The 22,245-nt window shown below is 41.1% G+C and overlaps 2 protein-coding genes across 8 annotated transcripts in view; one reads left to right on the forward strand and one right to left on the reverse strand.

The window, feature by feature from the left end:
- On the forward strand, nucleotides 1-18,416 carry armc10 (armadillo repeat containing 10). Its single transcript, XM_033039882.1, has 6 exons — nucleotides 1-382; nucleotides 5,197-5,342; nucleotides 5,966-6,100; nucleotides 15,656-15,832; nucleotides 17,130-17,201; nucleotides 17,980-18,416. The coding sequence occupies exons 1-6, from the start codon at nucleotides 160-162 to the stop codon at nucleotides 18,226-18,228; spliced, it is 1,002 nt and encodes a 333-aa protein (XP_032895773.1). The 5' UTR covers nucleotides 1-159; the 3' UTR covers nucleotides 18,229-18,416.
- Nucleotides 18,417-19,259: 843 nt separating this feature from the next.
- The window catches only part of napepld (N-acyl phosphatidylethanolamine phospholipase D), a 49,482-nt gene continuing 46,496 nt past the window's right edge, over nucleotides 19,260-22,245 (reverse strand). For all 7 annotated transcript variants that reach the window (XM_033039874.1, XM_033039877.1, XM_033039876.1 and 4 more), the window contains one exon: nucleotides 19,260-20,716. In XM_033039874.1, the coding sequence (XP_032895765.1) occupies nucleotides 20,591-20,716 (126 nt within the window). In that variant the 3' untranslated portion in view covers nucleotides 19,260-20,590. The remainder of the gene's footprint in view (nucleotides 20,717-22,245) is intronic.

The following is a 22,245-nucleotide window of genomic DNA, read 5'->3' on the forward strand; positions in this document are numbered from 1 at the left end:
GTGTGCTTTCAGTCGGCCCAGGATTTCCACGCATGCTGGAAGCCGGGATGCCTCAGCTTTTCGTGTTACTGAGGAAACGGTTTGAAATTCGCTCCTCGAGTGCATTGACCAGTTTTTGTTTGGCGTTCGATCGCAATCTAGTTACAGGGATCGAAGTAGATGGGCGCTGTGGTGAGGGGAAAATGGCCTCTGAGGTTTGCAATGGGCCTGTTGGCGGGGTTTGGTGGCCTGTACGCCCTGTACAGCTTGGCAAAGCGGTGGCAGCAGCAGCAGCAGCAGGAAGACCGAGACGTTGGTTGCTGTCAGTCCAAAACGCAAAATTTACTCCGACGAGCGATCGACTTGGGCGTCAACAGTCAAGAAACTGAGGACGGTCATCAGGGTAAATACAGCTGTAGAATGGTCAGTGGAGAGGGACCGTTTACTCCTGTCAACACAGCCTTTCCGGAGGATGATGAAGCATTATCTCATCCCGTTAAAGTTCATTTAAAGAAAGGGCGGTCTGAATGTAATCATCCACAACCACATTTACATCTGTTGTATTTGACAATTACATTCCCAATCAGATTAATTTTAGATAATTTACAGGTTACTATGGAGGCAAAAGCAGCATATGTTGCCTATTCTTGGTTGACCACTAGGGAACTCGGACGGCAGTTAAGAGTTCACCACGTTGTTGGGGCTCTGGAGTCACATGGGTCAGACAACAGATTTTCTTTTGCTGAAGGGCAATATTAAACTAGATGGGGTTTTACAATAGGGTTATATAATAGTTTTACAATTAATGGTTATATAAATTATACCAGTTTTTAATTTCAGATTTGCATTTTCAACCATGCAAATGAATTTGATGGGTTAAAAATAGCAGAAAAAGGAGTAGCATAAACTAAATTGTTTTTGTGGTCGATTGGAAATGAAAGCAGCAGGCTGTTCTGGGTGCCAGAATTAAGGCACCAAAACATGACATTCAGATTTGAATTGTATCCAATATATAGAAATGCCATATAGAAAAAGACAAGTAGGGTTGATGTCACAATGCAAAATGCATAGAAATAAGTTTTGTATTTAGATTGTTATAAAAGTGCTGAGAGAAATAGATGCAGAACGATTTAGGCCAGAAAATCCAGAGGATAAGGTCAAACCTCGTTTGCTATACAGAGGGTTCCGACAAATGTGAGAGGATTGTGTGAATATTAAGGGGAAAAGGTAAAGGGGAGAAGAAAACACAGAAGGAGAATTTGGAGAAGATGGGAGTGAGCGATTAATGTATGAGTCAACACACCATATATAGGCAGCTGACCTTTTTATGAATTCAATGAGTATAGGAAGAGATCTGGAATTTGGAATACACTGACTGCCTGCACATATGATAAATATATGGCAGAGAAAAAAATGCATGGGTCTGATAATGGGCTACTGGGTGGAATTAGAGAGTTACTCTGGTAGAAATCCAATGGGTACAATGGGCTGAATGCCCTCTTCTAATGTTTAAGAAAGAACTGCAGATGCTGGAAAATCGAAGGTAGAAAAAAATGCTGGAGAAACTCAGCGGGTGAGGCAGCATCTATGGAGCGAAGGAAATAGGCGACGTTTCAGGTCGAGACCCTTCTTCAGACTGATGTGACAGTGGGGGGAGGGGGGGGTGGGGGGGTGGGAAGAAGAATGGAAGAAGCGGAGATAGTGGGCTGAGGGAGAGAGCTGGGAAGGGGGGGAGAAAGCACTGTCTCCTCCCCTTCCCAGCTCTCCCTCAGCCCGCTGTCTCCGCATCTTCCTTTTTTCTTCCCCCCCCCCCCACCCTCACATCAGTCTGAAGATGGGTCTCAGCCCGAAAAGTCGCCTATTTCCGTCACTCCATAGATGCTGCCTCACCCGCTGAGTTTCTCCATCATTTTTGTCTACCCTCTTCTAATGTAATCATTCTACAATTCCAAAAGAATGACATTGTGACGAAATGACAAGGCGACGGATAGAGGTTTTAAGAGTACTGCGATTAGTTGGTGAAGAGGTAAGGTTTGAAGTCTACAATATCATTTAGCTTGAATAGCACATGAGCTCCCGTCACAATAAGACATTTTAATGTTCATTCAGAGGATAAACCAACGTGAGAAATTAACGTCATCTTCCTAGTCTGATGGCGCAGTAGTGCAGTAGCAATAGCAGTATAAAAGGACTGGACAAGATAGATGCAGGAAACATGTTCCCAATGTTGGGCGAGTCCAGAACCAGGGGCCACAGTCTTAGAATAAAGGGGAGGTAATTTAAGACTGAGGTGAGAAAAAACTTTTTCACCCAGAGAGTTGTGAATTTATGCAATTTCCTGCCACAGAGGGCAGTGGAGGCCAAGTCACTGGATGGATTTAAGAGAGAATTAGATAGAGCTCCAGGGGCTAGTGGAGTCAAGGGATATGGGGAGAAGGCAGGCACTGGTTATTGATAGGGGACGATCAGCCATGATCACAATGTATGGCGTTGCTGGCTCGAAGGGCCTAATGGCCTCCTCCTGCACCTATTTTCTATGTTTCTATGATTTTCATGACAAGTGAACTGATGGGAGAGATGGTCACCGTCAACATGGTGAATCACAGGGTGGTGAATCTGTGGAATTCTTACCCACAGAAGGCAGTGGAGGCCTAGCCAGTGGATATAGTTAAGATAGAGATAGCTAGATTCTTGATTAGTACATGTGGTAGAGGTTATGGGGAGAAGGCTGGAGAATGGGGTTAGGAAGGAGAGATAGATCAGCCATGATTGAATGGTGTAGACTTGATGGGCCGAATGGCCCAATTCTTCTCCTATCACATGATCTTATAGAGTCATAGTGATATAGTGTGGAAACAGGCCCAACTTGCCCACACCAACCAACATGTCCCACCTGCCTGCGTTTGGTCCATATCCATCCAAACCTGTTCTATCCATGTATCTGTCTGTTTCTTAAATGTTGCGATACTCCCAGCCTCAACTACCACCTGTGGCAGCTTGTTCCAAACACCCTTATGAACATGTATTTTAAAGAATGGTCTGTACTTGCTGATAACATCAAGAAGCTACAAATAGATAAGGTGAGTAGCAGGGTAAATATAGAAGTGCAGGAGTAGTTAGAAATTGTTGTGGATGTTTTAGGTGTTTTTATGAAGACAGAAGCAGAACCTTAAGGCCAGTCACAGTTGCTCAGTGGAGAAGAAACAAATTAAAGTGAATCCTACTGCAAATAGCTTGAGAATGTAACGGAAAAAGACTGCTCATTGCGTTTATTTGTAGACAAATATCCTCTAAAGGCAGTGGAAGAACGCTAATGGCCTTAGATGCTTTTTTACAACCTTTGAGAAGTGGAATGTTTTGAAACAATGGCTTGCGTGGTCAACTGCTTTTGATGTTTCTCAAAAAATAAAACACTTTTTATTTAACACTGATGAAAACAGTAATTTTTAATTTAATAAAAAAAGATTATGCCAAGTGAGAAAATACTCCAAATCTATGTATAAAAGCTGTACAAATAGAACACATTCAAGTTTTAACTTAAATAAAGTTTGGAAAATGTGAAGTCAATGCAATGGTAGAAGTATAAGAGCAAAATAACACGCCTTGCACAACTTACTACATTTCCTGAACGGCAGATGCTGGGATATTGTAACAGAGAAAAAGAGTCCTGTAAAAAAATGTGATTCATTCTATCAGTAGTAAGTCAAGGCGGTAATTATTGCTGATTCTGAACATCCCTTGATTAATATAGAAGCTGAATCCAAATTAGTACATGGGGCACAAATACATTTTTGGCTTATGTCTCTATATAGACATGAATGTGTCATGCAGAGGAATTCATGTACTATTTCTTTCATCGTATTCAGCTAATTCTGTTGGAATCGAATGACAAATGGTAATTTCTGAAATGACCTTGCAATATTTTACAAGTACAAAGCCTGAAAATAGCTTTAATTTTCTCTGCGAATAATTGAATTTATTTTAGCATTTAAATAATGAGGGAAATGTTGCACATTTCTCAGGCAGCTTTTGTAGAGAAAGAAACAGTTAGTGTCTCAGGTTGATGACCTTTCATCAAAGATCTTTATTCTTTTCAACACATTGGGCCAAATTTCCCTTTCATATGACATCGAACAAAATCTGCTGTTGATAGGACTTGCAGTTGTGCATTTGCATTTTTAGCGTTTTCCAACTTATTGACATTCACCACCTGCGTAAATGGGGGAAGCCACAATGTGCCATCCTTACCATCCAAAATGAAGAGTTATCAAATTAACAGCGCAAGAATTAAAACTGAAATGTTAATTTATGCAGATGAATTCAAAGTTAAATCAGGTGCTGAAAAGACGATGGATTAAGTGATATGAAAATAAAAACAACAAAATGTTACATTTTTAAACCCCGATAATAATTAAAACCCAAGAAACCGGGACACCTATAATTCCAATAGATAAGTTTCAATGCCATTAACACCTCATGCAATGGAAAGAGAGAGTAGACACAAAAATATATCACAAAAGACCAGACTACTCAGATCATCAATTGTGCATGCTTAGATAATGTTCCTTAGATATTGGTTTGTGTAAAATGGTAAGAGTTTGTCTGTGTTCGGGTTTGGAACATCTATTTCCTGAAATTCAAGTTTGTAATTTATTCTGTCCCATTATTTTTCTGCATGGGTAGAAATGGTGTGAACAGTGGCTTAAGTACTCATAAGGCAATTTTTCCACCGTTATTGATTTTAATATGCTGGGATTGTGATAATTACCTCTATTTTTCAGGGAAATAACTTAAACCATAATATCCTCATGCAGTGCTAGAACCATTATACCATTAATGTAGTACAAGATTTCAATTCATTTTGGGATAATAATACATTTTTTTAAAACAGCAAGAGCAGACTCTATCAAATCCATTCACATGCCCTTTCATATTTTCCTATTCCAGGTGGGTAAATAATCAGAAATTTTACCAGTTAAATGTAGTAGATTACACAAAGTAATAGGTAATTTAGGTCAATACTTTCATAATACAACTACTCCAAATCTATTTGTGTTAGGTATCAGCTGCTTTGGCTTTATTTTTTTTAACCCTCATCAATATTTTGCAAAAGCCTTTTATAAATACAAAAAGAGATTGTTTACAGGCATTAAAAGATAACAAAGTACTTTTTTGAATCTTTCACACTAAAACCATAATGTTTATTTTCTTTCTTAGGGCATGTACTTGTAAATCCTCATGATGGTCTGGAACAGCAGCATCTTCAAGTGATTTTGGACCTTCTTAGGCAGACCTCTGATACTTCCATTCGAGAAAATGTTCTCGTGACCATTGGTAATAGTGCTGCATTCACTGTTAATCAGGTAAGTCTGGTTGCATTTGCCATCTATTAAAATAAGTGAAAAAATCTTGGGGATTAGTTCCGATTGCTAAGAAAAAAAGTTCAAGAACAACATTATTACAATGATACAATTGTTGTAATCAGGTACTGTATATGATAAAACTCCATAAAACTCCAGCGATTCACAATCTGATTTTTTGGAAATTGCTGAGCATCTGTCTCATGTCAGTCCTGTTTCGGACACCACCGTTAAATTCACCAAGCCCAATTTTCTGCATACCTTTAAATTCAGTGGAGACCTGTTTCACTTGCTCCCATTATCAAACTCACTGGGTTCTTTTTTCCACGTTGCTTTTAAACTCACCAGCTGCAGTGGAAAATTATTTCTTCTCCTGTGTGATATCTTTAAAAAAAAATTTAAGTGTTTGGGGTATTAAAGCGATTAACATCCAAACATCTAGAAAACCTGCCAGTATGGCACATCCATGTCCCAAGGTTATCAGAATTTAACTATACCTGGTTTTGGAGATCTTTTACATCTGCTCAGATACAATACTCAATATTCTTTTGAGGTGATAGGAATTTCAGATATGTATTTGAAAATCTAAGAAAGAATTCTTAAATGAGCTCGTCTTTTGTTTTTAGGATCTCATTCGCAACCTCAGTGGTCTCAATGTCATTGCAAATTGCTTGTTAGATGAAGTCACGTCAGTCAAAGTTAAGGCAATGAATGCTCTGACAAATCTTTCCCTTAATGTTGCTAATCAAGAAGAACTGAAGGTAAAGGAACTTAACTGTATTTCCGCTGGTAAAAGCTATTTTACAATGTTGTAGCTCTCAATTTGTTTATTGTTTATTAACCCACTGATCATTGAGGTTAATAGAGGTTGTTGTATGTGTACACCTAGCCATTAAATTTCAATTGAAGTACAACCATTTTGTTTAGGGAATGGGTAGTAATTTGCTTGCAAGGTACTACAAATTAGTTATATATTTTACTAGACCAAGTGGGACCCGTTGGGCCCCTTCCCCCAACACGCAGGGGGGGGCGTCACACGGGTGGGGCTGGTCCCCGAACGTCGGCGCTCACCCCGGAGACAGGTGCCCCCTGGAGCCAATCACCCAACGTAACCCAATCCCCCAACACTCCCTCCCCTCCTCTTTACCCTCCCTTTTCTCTCCCCTCACCTCCACAGCCTCCTTCAACCTCTCCCTCCCTCTCCTTCCCCTACCCTCAGTCACTGCTTACCCTCAGCAACCCTCCATAACCCCTCTCCCCTTCCTATCCCCCTGATCCATTGGGCCCCATTTCCCCAATGCAATATTCCACCACTTACCCGTTTCCCCAACGCAAACAGTTTCCACCACTCACCCGTTCCCCCAACGCAATCAGTCCTTCCCACGTCGGGAGGGGGGGCAGTCGGCACTTCCAGGAGCCAATGAATGTACAATCTCTACTTTTGGGTCGGCGTATGCGCTCCCTTGAGCCAATCAATCCGTCCCACGTGGCGGGGGTTTCAGTCGGCGCTTCCTGGAGCCGATGAATGGACTCGAGTTTTGGGTTGGCGTCGCCGCTCCCTGGAGGCAATTAATCCTTCCCACGTGGGGGGGGGGGGGTGGCAGTCGGTGTTTCCCAGAGCCAATGAATGGACTTGACTTTTGGGTCGGCGTCGGTGCTCCCTTGAGCCAATCAATCTTTCCGACGTGGGTGGGGGGGGGGTCAAAAATCCCACTCTCTCCTTACTCCCTTTGAAGCTGCTGACCCCATTGTCTCTCTGTCACCTCTCCCTCCGTTTCCTTTTCCCTACCCTCATTTACTCCCTCCCTCACCTCTCCCCTTTCACACTCCCCATTAATAACATTTAATGTTTAAATAAGATTTCTTCTCCTCCCATCCCCCACTCCATCAACTCTCATAGCTTGTGTATTGGCAGCAGAGATCACATTGTGATATCATTTTCGGTTTGGAATGTTCACTGCTGCGTGTGCCTGAGATCCCATTGTGATGTCATTTTCGGTTTTCGGAATCTTCATGGCAGCTTGTTAAATGAGATCCTATTGTGATTGGATGACTGTGAGATGCCATTGTGACATCATCACTGGAAGCTGCTAGAAAAGTCTCACTCTCACTGGCAGTTATTATTTTCAAAGTTTGCTTTTTTTTTTTACTTTAAATATCAATAACTTGTGAAATATAATATCAAATGTATAGAAACTTGTTACTAACGACCACGAGATTATGCAAAAATGTTTGCACTATTGTGTACCATTTTGGCGTAGTTCCTTGATCTCACAGACATATCTGTCTGATAGACAAACAAGATGAGACTTTGCGTATAATATAGACAATCTGCTTTTGATGATGTTGGCTGAATGTTGGCCAAATACCGGAAGAAATCGCTGTTGTTTTTCAAAATGTGCCATTTGTGCCTTTAATATAAGCTATGAACAACAGTATATTCAACCGTGCATACTCCTTAGTAATGTACTGAATTTGTAAACTGAAACTCTGCAATTAGCTCACACTGGGGATTGAACCAATGTCTAAGGAGTTAAACTGAGAGTAACTTCAAAATATTGCATACCTGTTCTGTGTATAGGGGCTTAAAAAAGTGTTCTACCTCTGTTGTTTGGTTGTATACCTCCATAATTAATTTTGAGGATTGTGGCACCACAATTCACAGATTGTATGGGGGAAAAAAAAGAAGGAAGAGTCTACATAAGCAATTGAATAATAAATTCAAATTTAGATTGCCTATATTCATGAAGCTGCATTAAATATGACATTTATATAATCAGTACTATGCATATATTTTATTAAAGGAGAATAAGGGGTATGAAATTTGTACAAAAAGGATACAAAAAGATACAAAGGACACAAAGGACATTTATTATCATATACACCAATTGGTGTAGTGAAATTTGACTTGCCATTGCAGCACACAAATAAAGACACAACATTAAAGAATTTAACAATAGACATAAAAACATCCCCCCACAATGGCTACCACTGTGAGGGAAGGTACAAAGTCCAGTCCCCATCCCCTTGTCCACCCATAGTCGGGCCTATTGAGGCCTCCACAGTCGCCGCTACGGCGGCCCGATGTTTCAGGCCCTCTCGGGTGATGGTGCTCCGGCGTGGGGAGAACCCTCTCAGCGGCTTGGGACACCTGGAACGGCCGCTTCCTTACTGGAGACCGCGGCTTCCGAAGCCACCAGCTGGACGGAGCTCCCCACTGGTGATCTCGGCGAGAGATCCCAGGCTCCGCGATGTTTTAGGTCCGCGCTGCAGCTGGCCGCTCCACAGACCGCAGCTCCGCGATGTTCCAATCGGCGGTTCCAGTGCGGCGACCCGGGCAAGGCATCGCCCGCTCCGCGATAGCGCTCCAGCGCTGTGCCGCCGCCGAAGCCGTGTTTCTGGCCGGTCTCCTCAGGAAATGCCGCTCCAGGCCCGTTGGTAGGCCGCGAGGACGGGTCGAAGATGCTGCCCCGAGAAAAGCCGCCTCTCCGACCAGGTAGGGACCAGGAAGAGCAGTTTCCCCCTTCCCCCCTCATCCCCCACATAAAAAGGAATAGACCTCCAAACAAAACACTTTTTAACACGCTAAAAATAAAAGAAAGAAGTGAAAAGACAGACAGCTGCAGGCTGGGCAGCCATACCCAACTGAACAGCGCCCCCTTACCACATTGTAACCCAATTAAATTAGCATAAGGTGTTTCACAGGAACATTATTAAACAAAATTTGACATAACCAAACAAAATAGCTGGAGAGAAGAGGAACAGTGTAGGAAGGCAATCCAAATACAGGAAGGCAATCCAAGTTCAGGCATATGCAGCTGAAGATCAAGTAACCCACAGTCCCTAGTTGGACAGGACATTCTATTTTTAAAAGGGAAACTGACAACACCTCACAGGATCACCAAGGGTATGCATTTTACTGTATGATTTTCAAGGTATCTGATGTACAAGTATCAATTTCCAAGTCAGGAATGACGACAGTCAGCAGGGAACATTATTGGCTTGCATAAATTATTGCAAACTAATTTCTCAGCAGAGAGTTACTGGAGTTCCTCACAATGTGACACAAATAAGGCTGGTGCACAACATATCCAGTCCTAATCCAGCCAGTTGTCACAGTTCTTTAAGACTGGCATTTGAAAACTGTTGCAGGCAGGAGAGTAGGAGGAGAGGAGGGATATGATAAAAGAGGGGAGGCAGGTAGTGAATCAGAGGCGATAAGAGGTAACTGGAGGTGCAAAAGAAATAGAAGGTGTCAAGAGAGGAAGATGTAGGTATGGAGGTGTGAGGGAGCAGTGAACGGTGTATATAAGTATTGAAAGAAGTGCAAGAGGAAGAGTGGATGGAAGAGGGTTGGAGGACTGGTGTAGGTGAAGGACTGGAGGCTGGAGAAAGACAGCAGGCCCACAGCCAGTGCGGAGAAGCAGCGCCAAATCCAGCTCAACTCTGCCTGTCTCGCCGGGGTCCGGGGTCTACGGCGCTGCGGGCGCTGTTGAGTTGCTGCTGGGCCGTCCTGGTCCCCTCCCGTGTGTTCCGTCCCTGTCCGGAGGTGTTGGGCAGGGCTTACAGCCTGCACGGGGGGAGAGGCGCTGGCTCCAGGTCTGCTCTGCTCCAGGGGGGGGGGGGGGGGGGCGTTTCCCGGCGGGCTAGGGACTCTCCAGGACTCTCCCCCCCCCCCCCCCGCCCCTCAACAGGAAGGAACCGCAGATGCAGCCGTCACCGCAAAACGTCAAATGATTCCGGGAATGCCGAGGCGACAGGATGAGAGAGAGGGAGTGGAAGAGCGAGAGAGAGACAAGATGTGGAGCGGGAGACAGAGCGCGCAAGAGAGAGAGAGGGAGGGAGAGAGAGAGCGAAAGACAGACACAACGTGGGTGAATGACTTTACCTGCAGGAAGAAGACCGTACTCGCGGTCCGGAGTCCTCAATGACTAAGTTTTAAGAAATTCTCACAATGTCTCGTAGGGAGGGAGAGAGAGAGAGAGAGAAGGGGCAGAGAGAGATGGGGAGAGGGACGGCTGTGCGTTATAACGTGCCATCGTTCCTGTCTCTCCCCATCTCTCTCTGCCCCCTCTCTCTCTGTGCCCCTTCTCTCTCTCCCTCCCTGTCTCTCTCTATCTCAGTCTCTGCCCCATCTGCCTTTCTCTCTCTTCCCCTCTCTCTCTCTGCCTGAGAGTTGGCAACCCTGCTGGTGTCCTAGGTCCAAAAGAGAATAGAAAGAAAATACTTTAAATGGTCTACGTAAGAAGTTTTAAATAAGCTCTTCTACATTGAAGATGTTCCATATTGACATATTAGTGGCAAAATGCATCTTCAATATACAGGTCTCTCCTATCCCCACAACTGAACAATTGCACAAATGCTATATCACACATTCTACAGATATGTAGTTATAACTACATTTTTTTTCCTTCTTAGTTAATCCTATATGAGATTTTCTGTAATTTCAGATATGTTGGAAATTTTGTTCTTTGGGGTAAGCAAGGGGTGGGGCTATCATTGTCTGAAATATGTTGAATTTTACATCACTTTCAAAACACTGCAATCCCCTGTATATGTCGTGCAGAAAATGATGTGAATTATGTAAATATTACCACAAATGACCGAAATAAAAAGTGTTTTCCTTGTTTATAAAGTTCAATTTAGAGTTATTTGAAATTGTGGCGGTTGGTGCAATATACGGCTGACCCACAAATGTGTCGTTATGAGACATTCACATTTTTAAAATCCTCTAGTATCTTTGTTGTCCAGTGGCTGTCAGCGCCGGCGAGGGCCGCGTGCCTCATCGGTGGGGATGCACACGGGGTGCTGCGGTAGCTCGGCGGGTCAGGCAATATCTCTGGAGAAGGGTGTCGACCTGAAACGTCACCCGAATCCTTTACTCAAGGGGATGCTGCCTATCCTGCTGAGTCGCTGCAGCACTTTGTGTGTATCCATGTTGATGTTCACCCCTAACAAAATAATTTTCATCACCTCCAGTTCTTCCCCTTCTCGGCAGCTGAAACTGGGTTTAATTTAGGGCCTTTTATAATTCTGACAAAATGTATCTCTGTCCATCTGGTTGTGGGCCCTGTTGAACATTTCCAACATTTAGTATTAATATAAATCAAGTAATTACTCTTGTTGATAACAGCATAAGTATTATGCGGAATGTTGCTATTAGCAACTTGATTGCCTAATTAAAAAGGAACTGAAACATGGAAGCACACAATAAAGGAAGGTCAGTAATCCATGGTCTAACTGGATTTCCAGCTTTTCTGACTCCAAATAGTTGCTTTTTTTATTGCGATTTTCCATCACAAGCACTTTTCTACCATCATAAAAGTTGATTTGTTTGATCACGAACTGCTTGGCATTGATCACTTTAAACATATAGGTCATGTCAGGCACGTTATGTGGAAATTCTAATGATACAACAAAAAGCATTTACTGTTAAGTTGTATTAACTTTGTTAAAACCAAGCAGCACAAGATAAAATTGCATTTACTTTCGGTCATCAAAAAAAACTTTATCTTAACTAGACAAAGTAATTTGTATGTTATTGTGTTTGTAGCCATGGCAACGTGATTATCAACTACAGTTGTTGAGTGGAGCCAGCTCCGAGCTAAATCATTAATTTTAAAAGTGCTTATGTGAATTACCAATATGCTTACCATCATTGTTTTTGCTCTCTGAGCTCTCGGAACAATTTTAAAGGCGATTTCTTCAACATCCATTTTCATCTTTAATCTCAAAAGTGATAGTAAATCACAGTGAAATAGTGAAATTAAGTTCAAATTTTTTTGCCATTGTCTTCAATTCTCAAGATGTAATTTATTTTATGTTGAAGTCACTTGCTTATACCACATTGGTTATTTAACCATATACCACATAGGTTATTTAAGTCCAAGAGTGCTATTGACCCAAGTATGAGATTTTAATTTGCAGCCTACTTACCAAGTTGGAAGATTTTGATACAGTATGTGACAGTTTGTAGCTGTTTCTCAAGGCATGATAGCTTAGGCTAACTTTATGTTTTGCTGCCTGCTATTTGCAATTGAATGTTACCCAAATTCGTAACACCAGAAGGAGAAACCCCTCTTAAGAATTACCCGAGGTTTCCTTAATCACCTTATGTGTTACGAAAAATCTTATTTAAATACTACATTTGTGTCACAATTTGGATCCAAATGTAGAACTTGCCTCTGAGTCAAATTAGTCCACTTTCAGCAGTTATGAATGCGACAATTAGGTCGTATGGATTATTACAAGACTGGGTTGTGGTGGAAGAACTGTAACCAGTGGAAATCCACGAGAATCTATGCTGGTATCTGTAGTTTATGATATATATAAATGACTTGGACGCAAATGTCTGAAGAAGTCAGAAAAGTCTGAAGAAGGGTCTCGACCCAAAAAATCACCCATTCCTTCTCTCCGGAGATGCTGCCTATCCCGCTGAGTTATTCCAGCATTTTGTGTTGACGGACGTAAATGTAGATGGATTGGTTAGCAAGTTTGCAGATGACACCAAGATGTGTCATCTGCAAACTGCTGTGGGAGTGAACTCTGAGTATCTGGAGTATGGTGTACAATTTTGGTCGCCCAATTATAGGAAGGATGTCAACAAAATACAGAGAGTACAGAGGAGATTTACTAGAATGTTGCCTGGGTTTCAACAACTAAGTTACAGAGATAGGTTGAATAAGTTAGGTCTTTATTCTCTGGAGCGCAGAAGGTTAAGGGGGGACTTGATAGAGGTCTTTAAAATGATGAGAGGGATAGACAGAGTTGATGTGGACAAGCTTTTCCCTTTGAGAATAGGGAAGATTCAAACAAGAGGACATGACTTCAGAATTAAGGGACAGAAGTTTAGGGGTAACATGAGGGGGAACTTCTTTACTCAGAGAGTGGTAGCAGTGTGGAATGAGCTTCCAGTGGAAGTGGTGGCGGCAGGTTCGTTGGTATCATTTAAAAATAAATTGGATAGGCATATGGATGAGAAGGGAATGGAGGGTTATGGTATGAGTGCAGGCAGGTGGGACTAAGGGAAAAAAGTTGTTTGTCACCGACTTGTAGGGCCGAGATGGTCTGTTTCCGTGCTGTAATTGTTATATGGTTATACTAGAATCATAGATCAAATGTAGAAAAGTGTGGAGAAAGGACAGATTAATTTGTTTATGAAAGAACTGCAGATGCTGGAAAAATCAAAGGTAGACAAAAATGCCGGAGAAACTCAGCGGGTGAGGCAGCATCTATGGAACGAAGGAATAGGTGACGTTTCGGGTTAAGACCCTTCTTCAGACTGATGTAGGGGTGGGGGGCGGGAAGAAGAAAGAAAGGCGGAGACAGTGGGCTGTGGGAGAGCTGGGAAGGGTGAAGAAGGAGGGAGAAAACAAGGACAACCTGAAATCGGAGAAGTCAATGTTCATACCACTGGGGTGTCAACTACCCAAGCGAAATATGAGGCGCTGCTCCTCCAATTTGCGGTGGGACTCACTCTGGCCATGGAGGAGGCCCAGGACAGAAATGTCGGATTCGGAATGGGAGGGGGAGTTGAAGTTCTGAGCCACTGGATGATCAGGTTGGTTAATGCGAACTTTGCGGAGGTGTTGGGCGAAGCGATCGCCAAGCCTGCGCTTTGTCTCACCGATGTAGAGCAGTTGACACCTAGAGCAGTGATGCAATAGGTGAGGTTGGAGGAGGTGCAGGTGAACCTCTGGCTCACCTGGAAAGCCTGCTTGGGTCCTTGGATGGAGTCAAGGGGAGGGGGGGGTTGGGGGGTAAAGCGACAAATGTAGCATTTCCTGGGAGGGGGTGGTTTGGGTGGGAAGGGACAAATTGACCAAGGAGTTACGGAGGGAGAGGTCTCTGCGGAAAGCCAAAAGGGATCCCATTGTAGGTGGCGAAAATGTCGGAGGTTTATCTGTAGTATGTGACGGCTGGTCGGGTGGAATGTGAGGACAAGAGGGACTCTGTCCTTGTTACGAGTGGGGAAATGGGGAGTGAGAGCAGAGCAGAGCTACGGGATATAGAGGAGACCCTGGCAAGAGCCTCATCTATAGTCGAAGAGGGGAACCCCTGTTCCCTAAAGAATGAGGACATCTCCTGTGCCCTGGTTTGGAACACCTTATCCTCGGTGCAGATGCGGCGTAGACGGGGGAATTGGGAGTCGGGGATAAAGTCCTTACAGGAAGCAGGATGGGAAGAAGTGGAGTCTAGATAGCCATGGGAGTCAGTGGGTTTGTAGCAGATGTCAGTCAGTAGTCTGTTATTTTAGTCTGACAGTAATCTGATAGTTTAATTTGAGTAAGTGTGAGGTGTTGGACTTTGGGAAGTCGAATGTAAGAGGCAAAATACAATTAAGGCAAGAGCCTTAATTGGAATACCGATAGATCGGGGTCCAAGTCTATAATTCCTTGAAAGTGGTAATGCAAGTAGATAGAATAGCAAAAATGTCATATGGTTTCATGGGGACACAAGGAACTGTATATGCTGGTTTACTAAAGACACAAAGTGCTAGAGTAACTCAATGGGTCAGACAGCATCTCTGGGGAACATGGATAGGTGCTTTTCAGCTTGGTACCCCTCTTCGTACAAGTGGGAGCAGGGTAAAGCCTGGCAATTGATAGGCGGATACAGGTAAGGAAGATTTTTGATTAGTAGATGGTTGGACAGAGGCCAGAGATGAAGATACAAAACATGTGAGACAAGGATAGAAGACCTGCATACTGAGGCCAGAGGAAGGAATATAGGTGGAAGGTGACAGGGAGGGTGAAGCGGAGAAATTAGTGTTACAGAAAGAGAAGGGGAAAACATGGGGTGAAAGTGGGGGGGGGGGGGGGGGATTGTTAATAGATTATTGAAACTGAAATTTGAGAATTCAATGCTCATACCATTCCGATGGAGGAGGCCCTGGACAGAAAGGTCAGTATGGGAATGGGAAGGTAGGCAGGAAACTAAGGTAAAATGGTTAGCAACCGGGAGATCCAGCAGGCCTTGGCAGACAGAGTGCAGATATTCAACAAAGTGGTTACGATGTCTACGCCTGGTCTTGCCAATGTACAGGTGCCCACATCGGGAACACCAGATGCAGTAGATGAGGTTGGAGGAGGTGAATGTAAACTATGTCACCAATAAGAACTACTGGGGTCCCAGGATGTGGTAGACAATCAGAAACATTTTCCAAGCATGGAAAACTGATAAGAGTTTGTCTTAGCATCATGTTCGGCACAGATATAATGGGACAAAAATACTATTTCTCTCTTGTACTGATCTATGTTCAGTTTAATTAAATAGCAGAGAAAGTCTTAAATATATTAAAAACATGTTTATTACAGATTTGGATCCCTCAAATTTTGAAGATCCAAGAAGCTGCTACATTAAACTCTGAGTTACAAGTCGCTGGCCTCAGAATGCTGACTAATATCAGTGTTGTCAGTACTCATCACCATTTGATGATCAACTACATTCCTCACTTTCTTAAGCTCTTAGTAGAAGGAACTGAAAATGTAAAGGTAAGACGTGCTGATTGGACAGCTTGAATTTTATTATGTACTAGGCCAGGTACGGACCCATTGGGCCTGTTCCCCAAGGCAATATTCCACCACTAACCCATTGCCCCCAACTGAGCAGGCGCGTCTGACGGGTCTCCGTTGTGACGTGAGTCACGGCAAACCTCCCCCAACTGCGCAGGTGCGGCCGGCAAGTGGGAGCACTACTGTGATGTTTTTAAAGTTTAAAATGGCAATAGCTTCTAAAATATAAGATCAATGTGAACGCATCTCACTCTCCCTCTTCAGTCCCGTATTCCCCTCCTCCATTATCCTGCCTCTCCCCTCCCCCCTTTTCCCCTCCTCCATTACTTCGCCATCCCTCTTCCTACCCCTATCCTCTTCCTTCCCCCTCATCCTCAGCACTCCCTCCCTTCCTCTTCTTTCTCCTCTCTTCCTCCCCTCCCCCACTACCTGAGAAATTATGGTGATTTGAATTGCACATGACAGATTATTTAATCTATGTTCCATTCTATTGTAGTTCTTGTCAGATCTGAAATAAGAGTTCTAATGTAAAGAATTTGCCTTACTGGCATAAGACAGGGCTTTCCTTCATGTAGTAAAGTAACCTTGCAAAGATTGTGAGGGCCTGGAATTGGCACTACGTTGATACATACTCAAAAATATAATTATAAGGATTGAAATATAATTTTACTTTGTTTATTTAGAGCTTTATCTTCTAAATGTTAGTTTTTTATCCACTTACTGCCGAGATGTGAAATAAGTTTATCTCACTGATAATTTGAAGCTATATGAAGGAGGTAATTATACCGTTTATGATATTCCTCCCACTTTGAATCAATTGCATGCAGTTCCTGTAAAGTCTCTTGAATGGCAAGGTGAATGCAGTCTGTTGAATTGTAAGTCAGCCATTGAAACAAATTTTAGTTTTTAGTTTAGAGATAGTGTGGAAACAGGCCCTTCGGCCCACTGAGTCCACACCGGCCAGTGATCCCTGCACATTACCATGATCCAACACACACTAGGGACAAATTACATTTATACCAAGCCAATTAATCCACAAACTTGTAAGTCTTTGGAGTGTGGGAGGAAACTGGAGATCTCAGAGAAAACCCACAGGTCACGGGCAAGTACAAACTCCATACAGACAAACACCCACAGTCAGGATCGAATCCGGGTCTATAGTGCTGTAAAGCAGTAGCTCTACCGCTGTGCCACCCAAATGATAGACAAAGATACTAGCGCAATGAAGGCAGATAAGAGGAACAGTTTCTCTAATCCATCTTTTTAATAAAAACAGGTTCAGGCATTGAAAATCCTGGTAAATTTGTCTACAGATCCAGAGTTAACACATGACCTTCTATGTGCTCAGGTAAGCTATAAGCTGATGCTATTTATTTTTACCACATATTTAATAATACCCTTGTACCCAATGATACCAATCTAACACTTTATTCAGAACAGTATTCACTTGTCCTGCCCAGTTTTGAATTTTGCTGGCAAGATGTTCAAGGTGATCAGAAATCTACATATCACATTCTAAGGTGCCAACACAACAGATTACATTGAAGTGTAAACTCTCTTGTGTGGTGCAAAGGCTGTTCGATCTGTGACTTACATGTACTGCTACAATTTTCATACAACTGTTGACAGTTGTATGACAGTCTTATGCTAATTTATTTCTGACTACCTCCAGTGTTGATGATTTTTGCATGCATGCGTCTGTCTGTATGTCTCAAAAATGGTTCGCGATAGCGGAGTGCAGTCGGAACCGGGGACCTCCTCTACACCGCCCCCCCCCACACCCCCCTTATTTGTTTGTGAACCTTAATTGGACATTGTATTTTTATACTTTACTCATGATTACAGGCATTGATTGCACTATAAAATATTAATATTCAAATATACATAAAGATTGTAACATATCGCCATTTTGTAATTATTCTTTGTTCAAAGGAATAACTATTTCATTGAGATATAAATAAAAATAATTGTAGGAGATATTCAGAGATGTCCAGTGTACACTTGGATGAGTATACCCCAGGTTAAATCTAGGTTTAATCCAAAACCCAATTTAAAATTGTGATTTATAAGGCCTTGTTATAGGCCTTGTTATAAGCCTTATTTATAACTGTATTTTTTTGTTCCAGGTGTCACCATTGTTCCTTTTGTTTGACAACACCATAAGCAAAGAATTTCTTATACGAATGCTTGTATTCATTGCAAATCTAAAGGAAAATATGAACTTGTTGCACGACTCTGTTCCGTATGAATATAGAGTAGAATCACTTCATTCTGTAATATTTGGGAATTCATCACAATTTTTTCAGAAAATTGCATCACTTATGTTATACCAAGATCCTGAAGTGAGACAATACATGGCCAGAATTATAGTCTAAGACCAAATGTTTGATATTTTTTATTCCCAAACTAATCCTGTTTTGTTCACTATATAATGTAAATGTATCGACTTGAGAATAAATATGCAAGTATAATAGTAATTTAACATCAAATTAAATGCATTGTGTATATAGCATTGGTAATGTTGAAAGGAGACTCATTCCAATACTCATTAAATATATTTATGCTAATGCTGATTTTGCTGTAATTGTGCTATCTGTCGAGATGGTAATTAAATCTTCTAAATCAATCTTACCTTGGGCATTAGTCCAAAAAGAGTGTTGAGAACATAATCCAGTCTAAAAAAGGTATGATGGCTAGCCAGCATTTCTGAAGTATTTTGAAAAATCACTGTAAATTGATGTGATGTGATACTGCTGCCTCTTTTTGAATACTTAAGTTGTGATATTTCTATTTGTTTAATATGGAATGTTTGAAAAGTGGATAAATTGTAACTTGAAAAGATATGCAAGTTAAAAACACTTCCCCATATAGTTACCCAAAAATAGATAACAGTTTTAAACACTCTCTCCAGGGAAAGACTGGAGGAAGGAAATAGAAATGGTAAATATTTACATATTTTGACATTAGATACCATTGGGAGGGTACACACAATTGGGATATACATGAACGGAGACCAGCTGCATTTAGATTGGGATACCAATGTCAATGGAACAGCAGATTATTTTGTGTTAAAAACTTAACTTGCATTATGTGGACACTATTTTTTTTCATTTGAACAAGCAGCAATTATTGCTATTGTAGATTTATGTGTCTTCTGCATTGATTAATAGTAAAGTTTTTCTTCTTGATTGCCTATTGTTCTGTTGAAGACAGCAGAAGGAACTCCAATAGTTCTTATACGAATGCTTGTATTCATTGCAAATCTAAAGGAAAATATGAACTTGTTGCACGACTCTGTTCCGTATGAATATAGAGTAGAATCACTTCATTCTGTAATATTTGGGAATTCATCACAATTTTTTCAGAAACTAGCCACTTTGTACTCATGTAAAGAAATAAATTGTAATCAGAATCAGAGATAACTTTTAATTTTTACCTGAACAATGCATCTGGGAGATTGACCTATTTTTCTAAATCTTACATTTTATCACATATTTACATGTATTAACATTTTACATTTCTATCCAATATTTATGAAAACTGAAGTAGGCTCCACATGAGTACCGATGCACAGATTTAATCAACAAAGGCAATAGATTTTTACATAGGAAAATAAATCCAAGGTGTAGGTACTACTATTTTTAAAGTGACCTGCACACCTCTAGAGTTGATTGGAAACAGTTCAAATATCTCCTAACAAAAAAACAAATTGCTAGAGGAACTCAGTAGGCGAGGCAGTATCTGTGGAAGTGAGGAATAGTCAATGTTTCTCTGTATCAGTTTATTTTTTGTTCCAGTTACCAGCATCTGCAATCTCTTGTGCTTCCTAAAATAAAATATTTCCTGAGTGGAGAACTGTTATTTGTAAAATAGCCAGGAATGCAAAGTAGAGGGTTAATTAATAAATGAGACAGTCACCATTACAGCAAAGTATATTTGAAACAGTTGTGTAGGAGATTACAAACACCTGGGTAATGTTATTTCTGCCTTCAATCCTGGATTCTACTCTGGTTCTGTAACATATTTTAGCTTCACAATACAAACTAATCTCATAGTTCAGGCCCATAGGACCATTCACTCTGGAAAGAAACACTGATATCTTTGTGCACCACCAGGCACCAGTGCAGCCGTGGTGTTGATTCAAAAGGCACATGGCTTAAGGTCAACCTTCCATTTATAAATCAAGGTCACAACACAAGTTGCATTGAGACAACTGCTTATATACAGTATTTAATTACTGTAATGTTTATGTATTTTTAACATACTCAAAATACACATTTAACTGTGCAATCTTGAATTATTTTGGCAAACGTGCAAGTATCAGGTGCAGTATTTCTGGAATAGAGGACAACCACAGATTCTCTTAAGGCAACTGACACTTGCAAAATCCATAAAGCTCCTATCAATAAAATGCTATGTGATGGCTATTTGATAAAATAAACATTATATGGGCTTTGATTAACTAACACAAAACTGAAAATAACGGTTTTAATTATGTAATTATGTTTTTACTTGTGTAGAAACAGTTTTCTGATGTTCAAAGCTTTAACTGATGATTTAATGCGAGTGGGGAGAAAGCAAGTGTATGCAATGTTTATATTTAGAGCACATTTAGTAGGATAAATAAAATGTAACATTTAATAAACTAATAGTACTTCAACCCAAAATTAAAGACAATGAGCGTCAGATGTATCAGATACAACCTGTTGTGTGAAACAACCACACATTGTTTGTTTATCATTGAAAACCTTTGTTCTCAATCAAATTTGTTGATTCTCCATGATTCAAAACAAAGAAATCCTCCGATTTCAATCCATATCTTTCTCGAGCTTCTTCAAGTTTTCTTCGTGGTTCTAAGTAGTACTGGAATAGAAACAATTATTTAAGGATATAAGTATTCATATTACTGTTTAAAAATTTTAAAATATATATACTTTATCCTTTTAGTATAATAAAATACTGCATTAATAATAAGGCAGCCTCATTTAAAGTTACAAGCATATCTGTACAATTTTGTTTTTTCTCAGCTAACTTGTCCTGTTTAGGAACTGCCATCATTGGGTTTTATTTTATTACCGAATTTGTGAGCCTTGAAGGGATTTGCAGCAGCATTCCTGTGACAAATGAGAGTATGTTCTTAGGGTAAAACCTGGAGACATTAGCTTAGATTTTATTCCCGGTGAGAAAGTAACCAGTTTTCACACTCCGATACCAATTTTTGCTTTTGGGCATGCAATAAATTATTATGGTTTTACACATTGTGTTTTTGCTTTGTTAGAATTATTTGAAGTCACTAAATACAACTTCCAAAAAACATTCCATCAATCCCGAGTGCTATTTTCACAATACAAAGCATTTCACAATTTTAGCAACCAGTACAATCAGTGTTGCAAAACTTCTAGCTGGCTAGACCTCAGGAACTTGAAAATACATTTTCAACATTTGATAATCTTAAATATAATAAAGAAAAACACCTACCTTTCTCTGGAATGATTAACGATGAGCAAACAAGGACAACACAAACTCAATGCTTGCATTTATTTCGAGAGGGCTTGTATACAAAAACAGGGATGTAATGCTGAGGCTCTATAAGGTCAGGCTGCATTTGGAATATTGAGAGCAATTTTAGGCACCATATCTGAGGAAGGATGTGCTGGTTCTGGAGAGAGTCCAGAGGAGGTTTACAAGAATGATCCCAGGAATGAGTAGGTTAACACATGATGAGCGTTTGATGGTACTGGGCCTGTACTCACTTGAGTTTAGAAGAATGAGGGGGGGCATAATTGAAACGTACAGAATAGAAAGGCTAGGATGTAGATGTGGATGTGGAGAGGATGTTTCCACTAGTGGGAGAGTCAAGGACTAGAGGTCACAGCCTCAGAATTAAAGGACGTTCTTTTAGGAAGGAGTCGAGGAATTTCTTTAGTCAAAGGGTGGTGAATCTGTGGAATTATTTGCCACAGAAAGCTGTGTTGGCAAAGTTAGTGGATATTTTTAAGGCAGAGACAGATAGATTCTTGATTAGTACAGGTGTCAGAAGTTATGGGGAGAAGGCAGGAGAATGGGGTTAGGAGGGAGATGGATCAGCTACGATTGAATGGCAGAGTAGCCTTGATTGGCCAAATGGCCTACTTCTGCTCCTATCACTTATGTCTTATGAAAACTGATGATAGGTATCAAACCAAAACATTAACTCCTCCTTTTCCAAAGATTCTGCCTGATCTGCTGAGCATTTCCAACCCGTCACATTTTTTTCTCAAATTTGAGGATCTGCAGTATTAAAAATTGAGTGTCTATAAGCGGTGCTGCCACAGCCCTCTTTCTCCTAAAATATACATTGGGAGAGTCCCTTTGGAAATTCCATTCATGATATTAATCAGATTTAAGAACAC

Source organism: Amblyraja radiata, chromosome 21 (genome assembly GCF_010909765.2).
Source record: "Amblyraja radiata isolate CabotCenter1 chromosome 21, sAmbRad1.1.pri, whole genome shotgun sequence".
NCBI classification, from domain to species: domain Eukaryota; kingdom Metazoa; phylum Chordata; class Chondrichthyes; order Rajiformes; family Rajidae; genus Amblyraja; species Amblyraja radiata.

Bases quoted from the DNA above. Each gene is read 5' to 3' on its own strand.
- armc10 (XM_033039882.1), top strand. From the start codon at position 160: ATGGGCGCTGTGGTGAGGGGAAAATGGCCTCTGAGGTTTGCAATGGGC. The intron at 15,833-17,129 runs GTAAGACGTGCT...TAATAAAAACAG, and splicing joins AAGGAACTGAAAATGTAAAG to GTTCAGGCATTGAAAATCCT. The intron at 17,202-17,979 runs GTAAGCTATAAG...TTTTTGTTCCAG, and splicing joins ATGACCTTCTATGTGCTCAG to GTGTCACCATTGTTCCTTTT.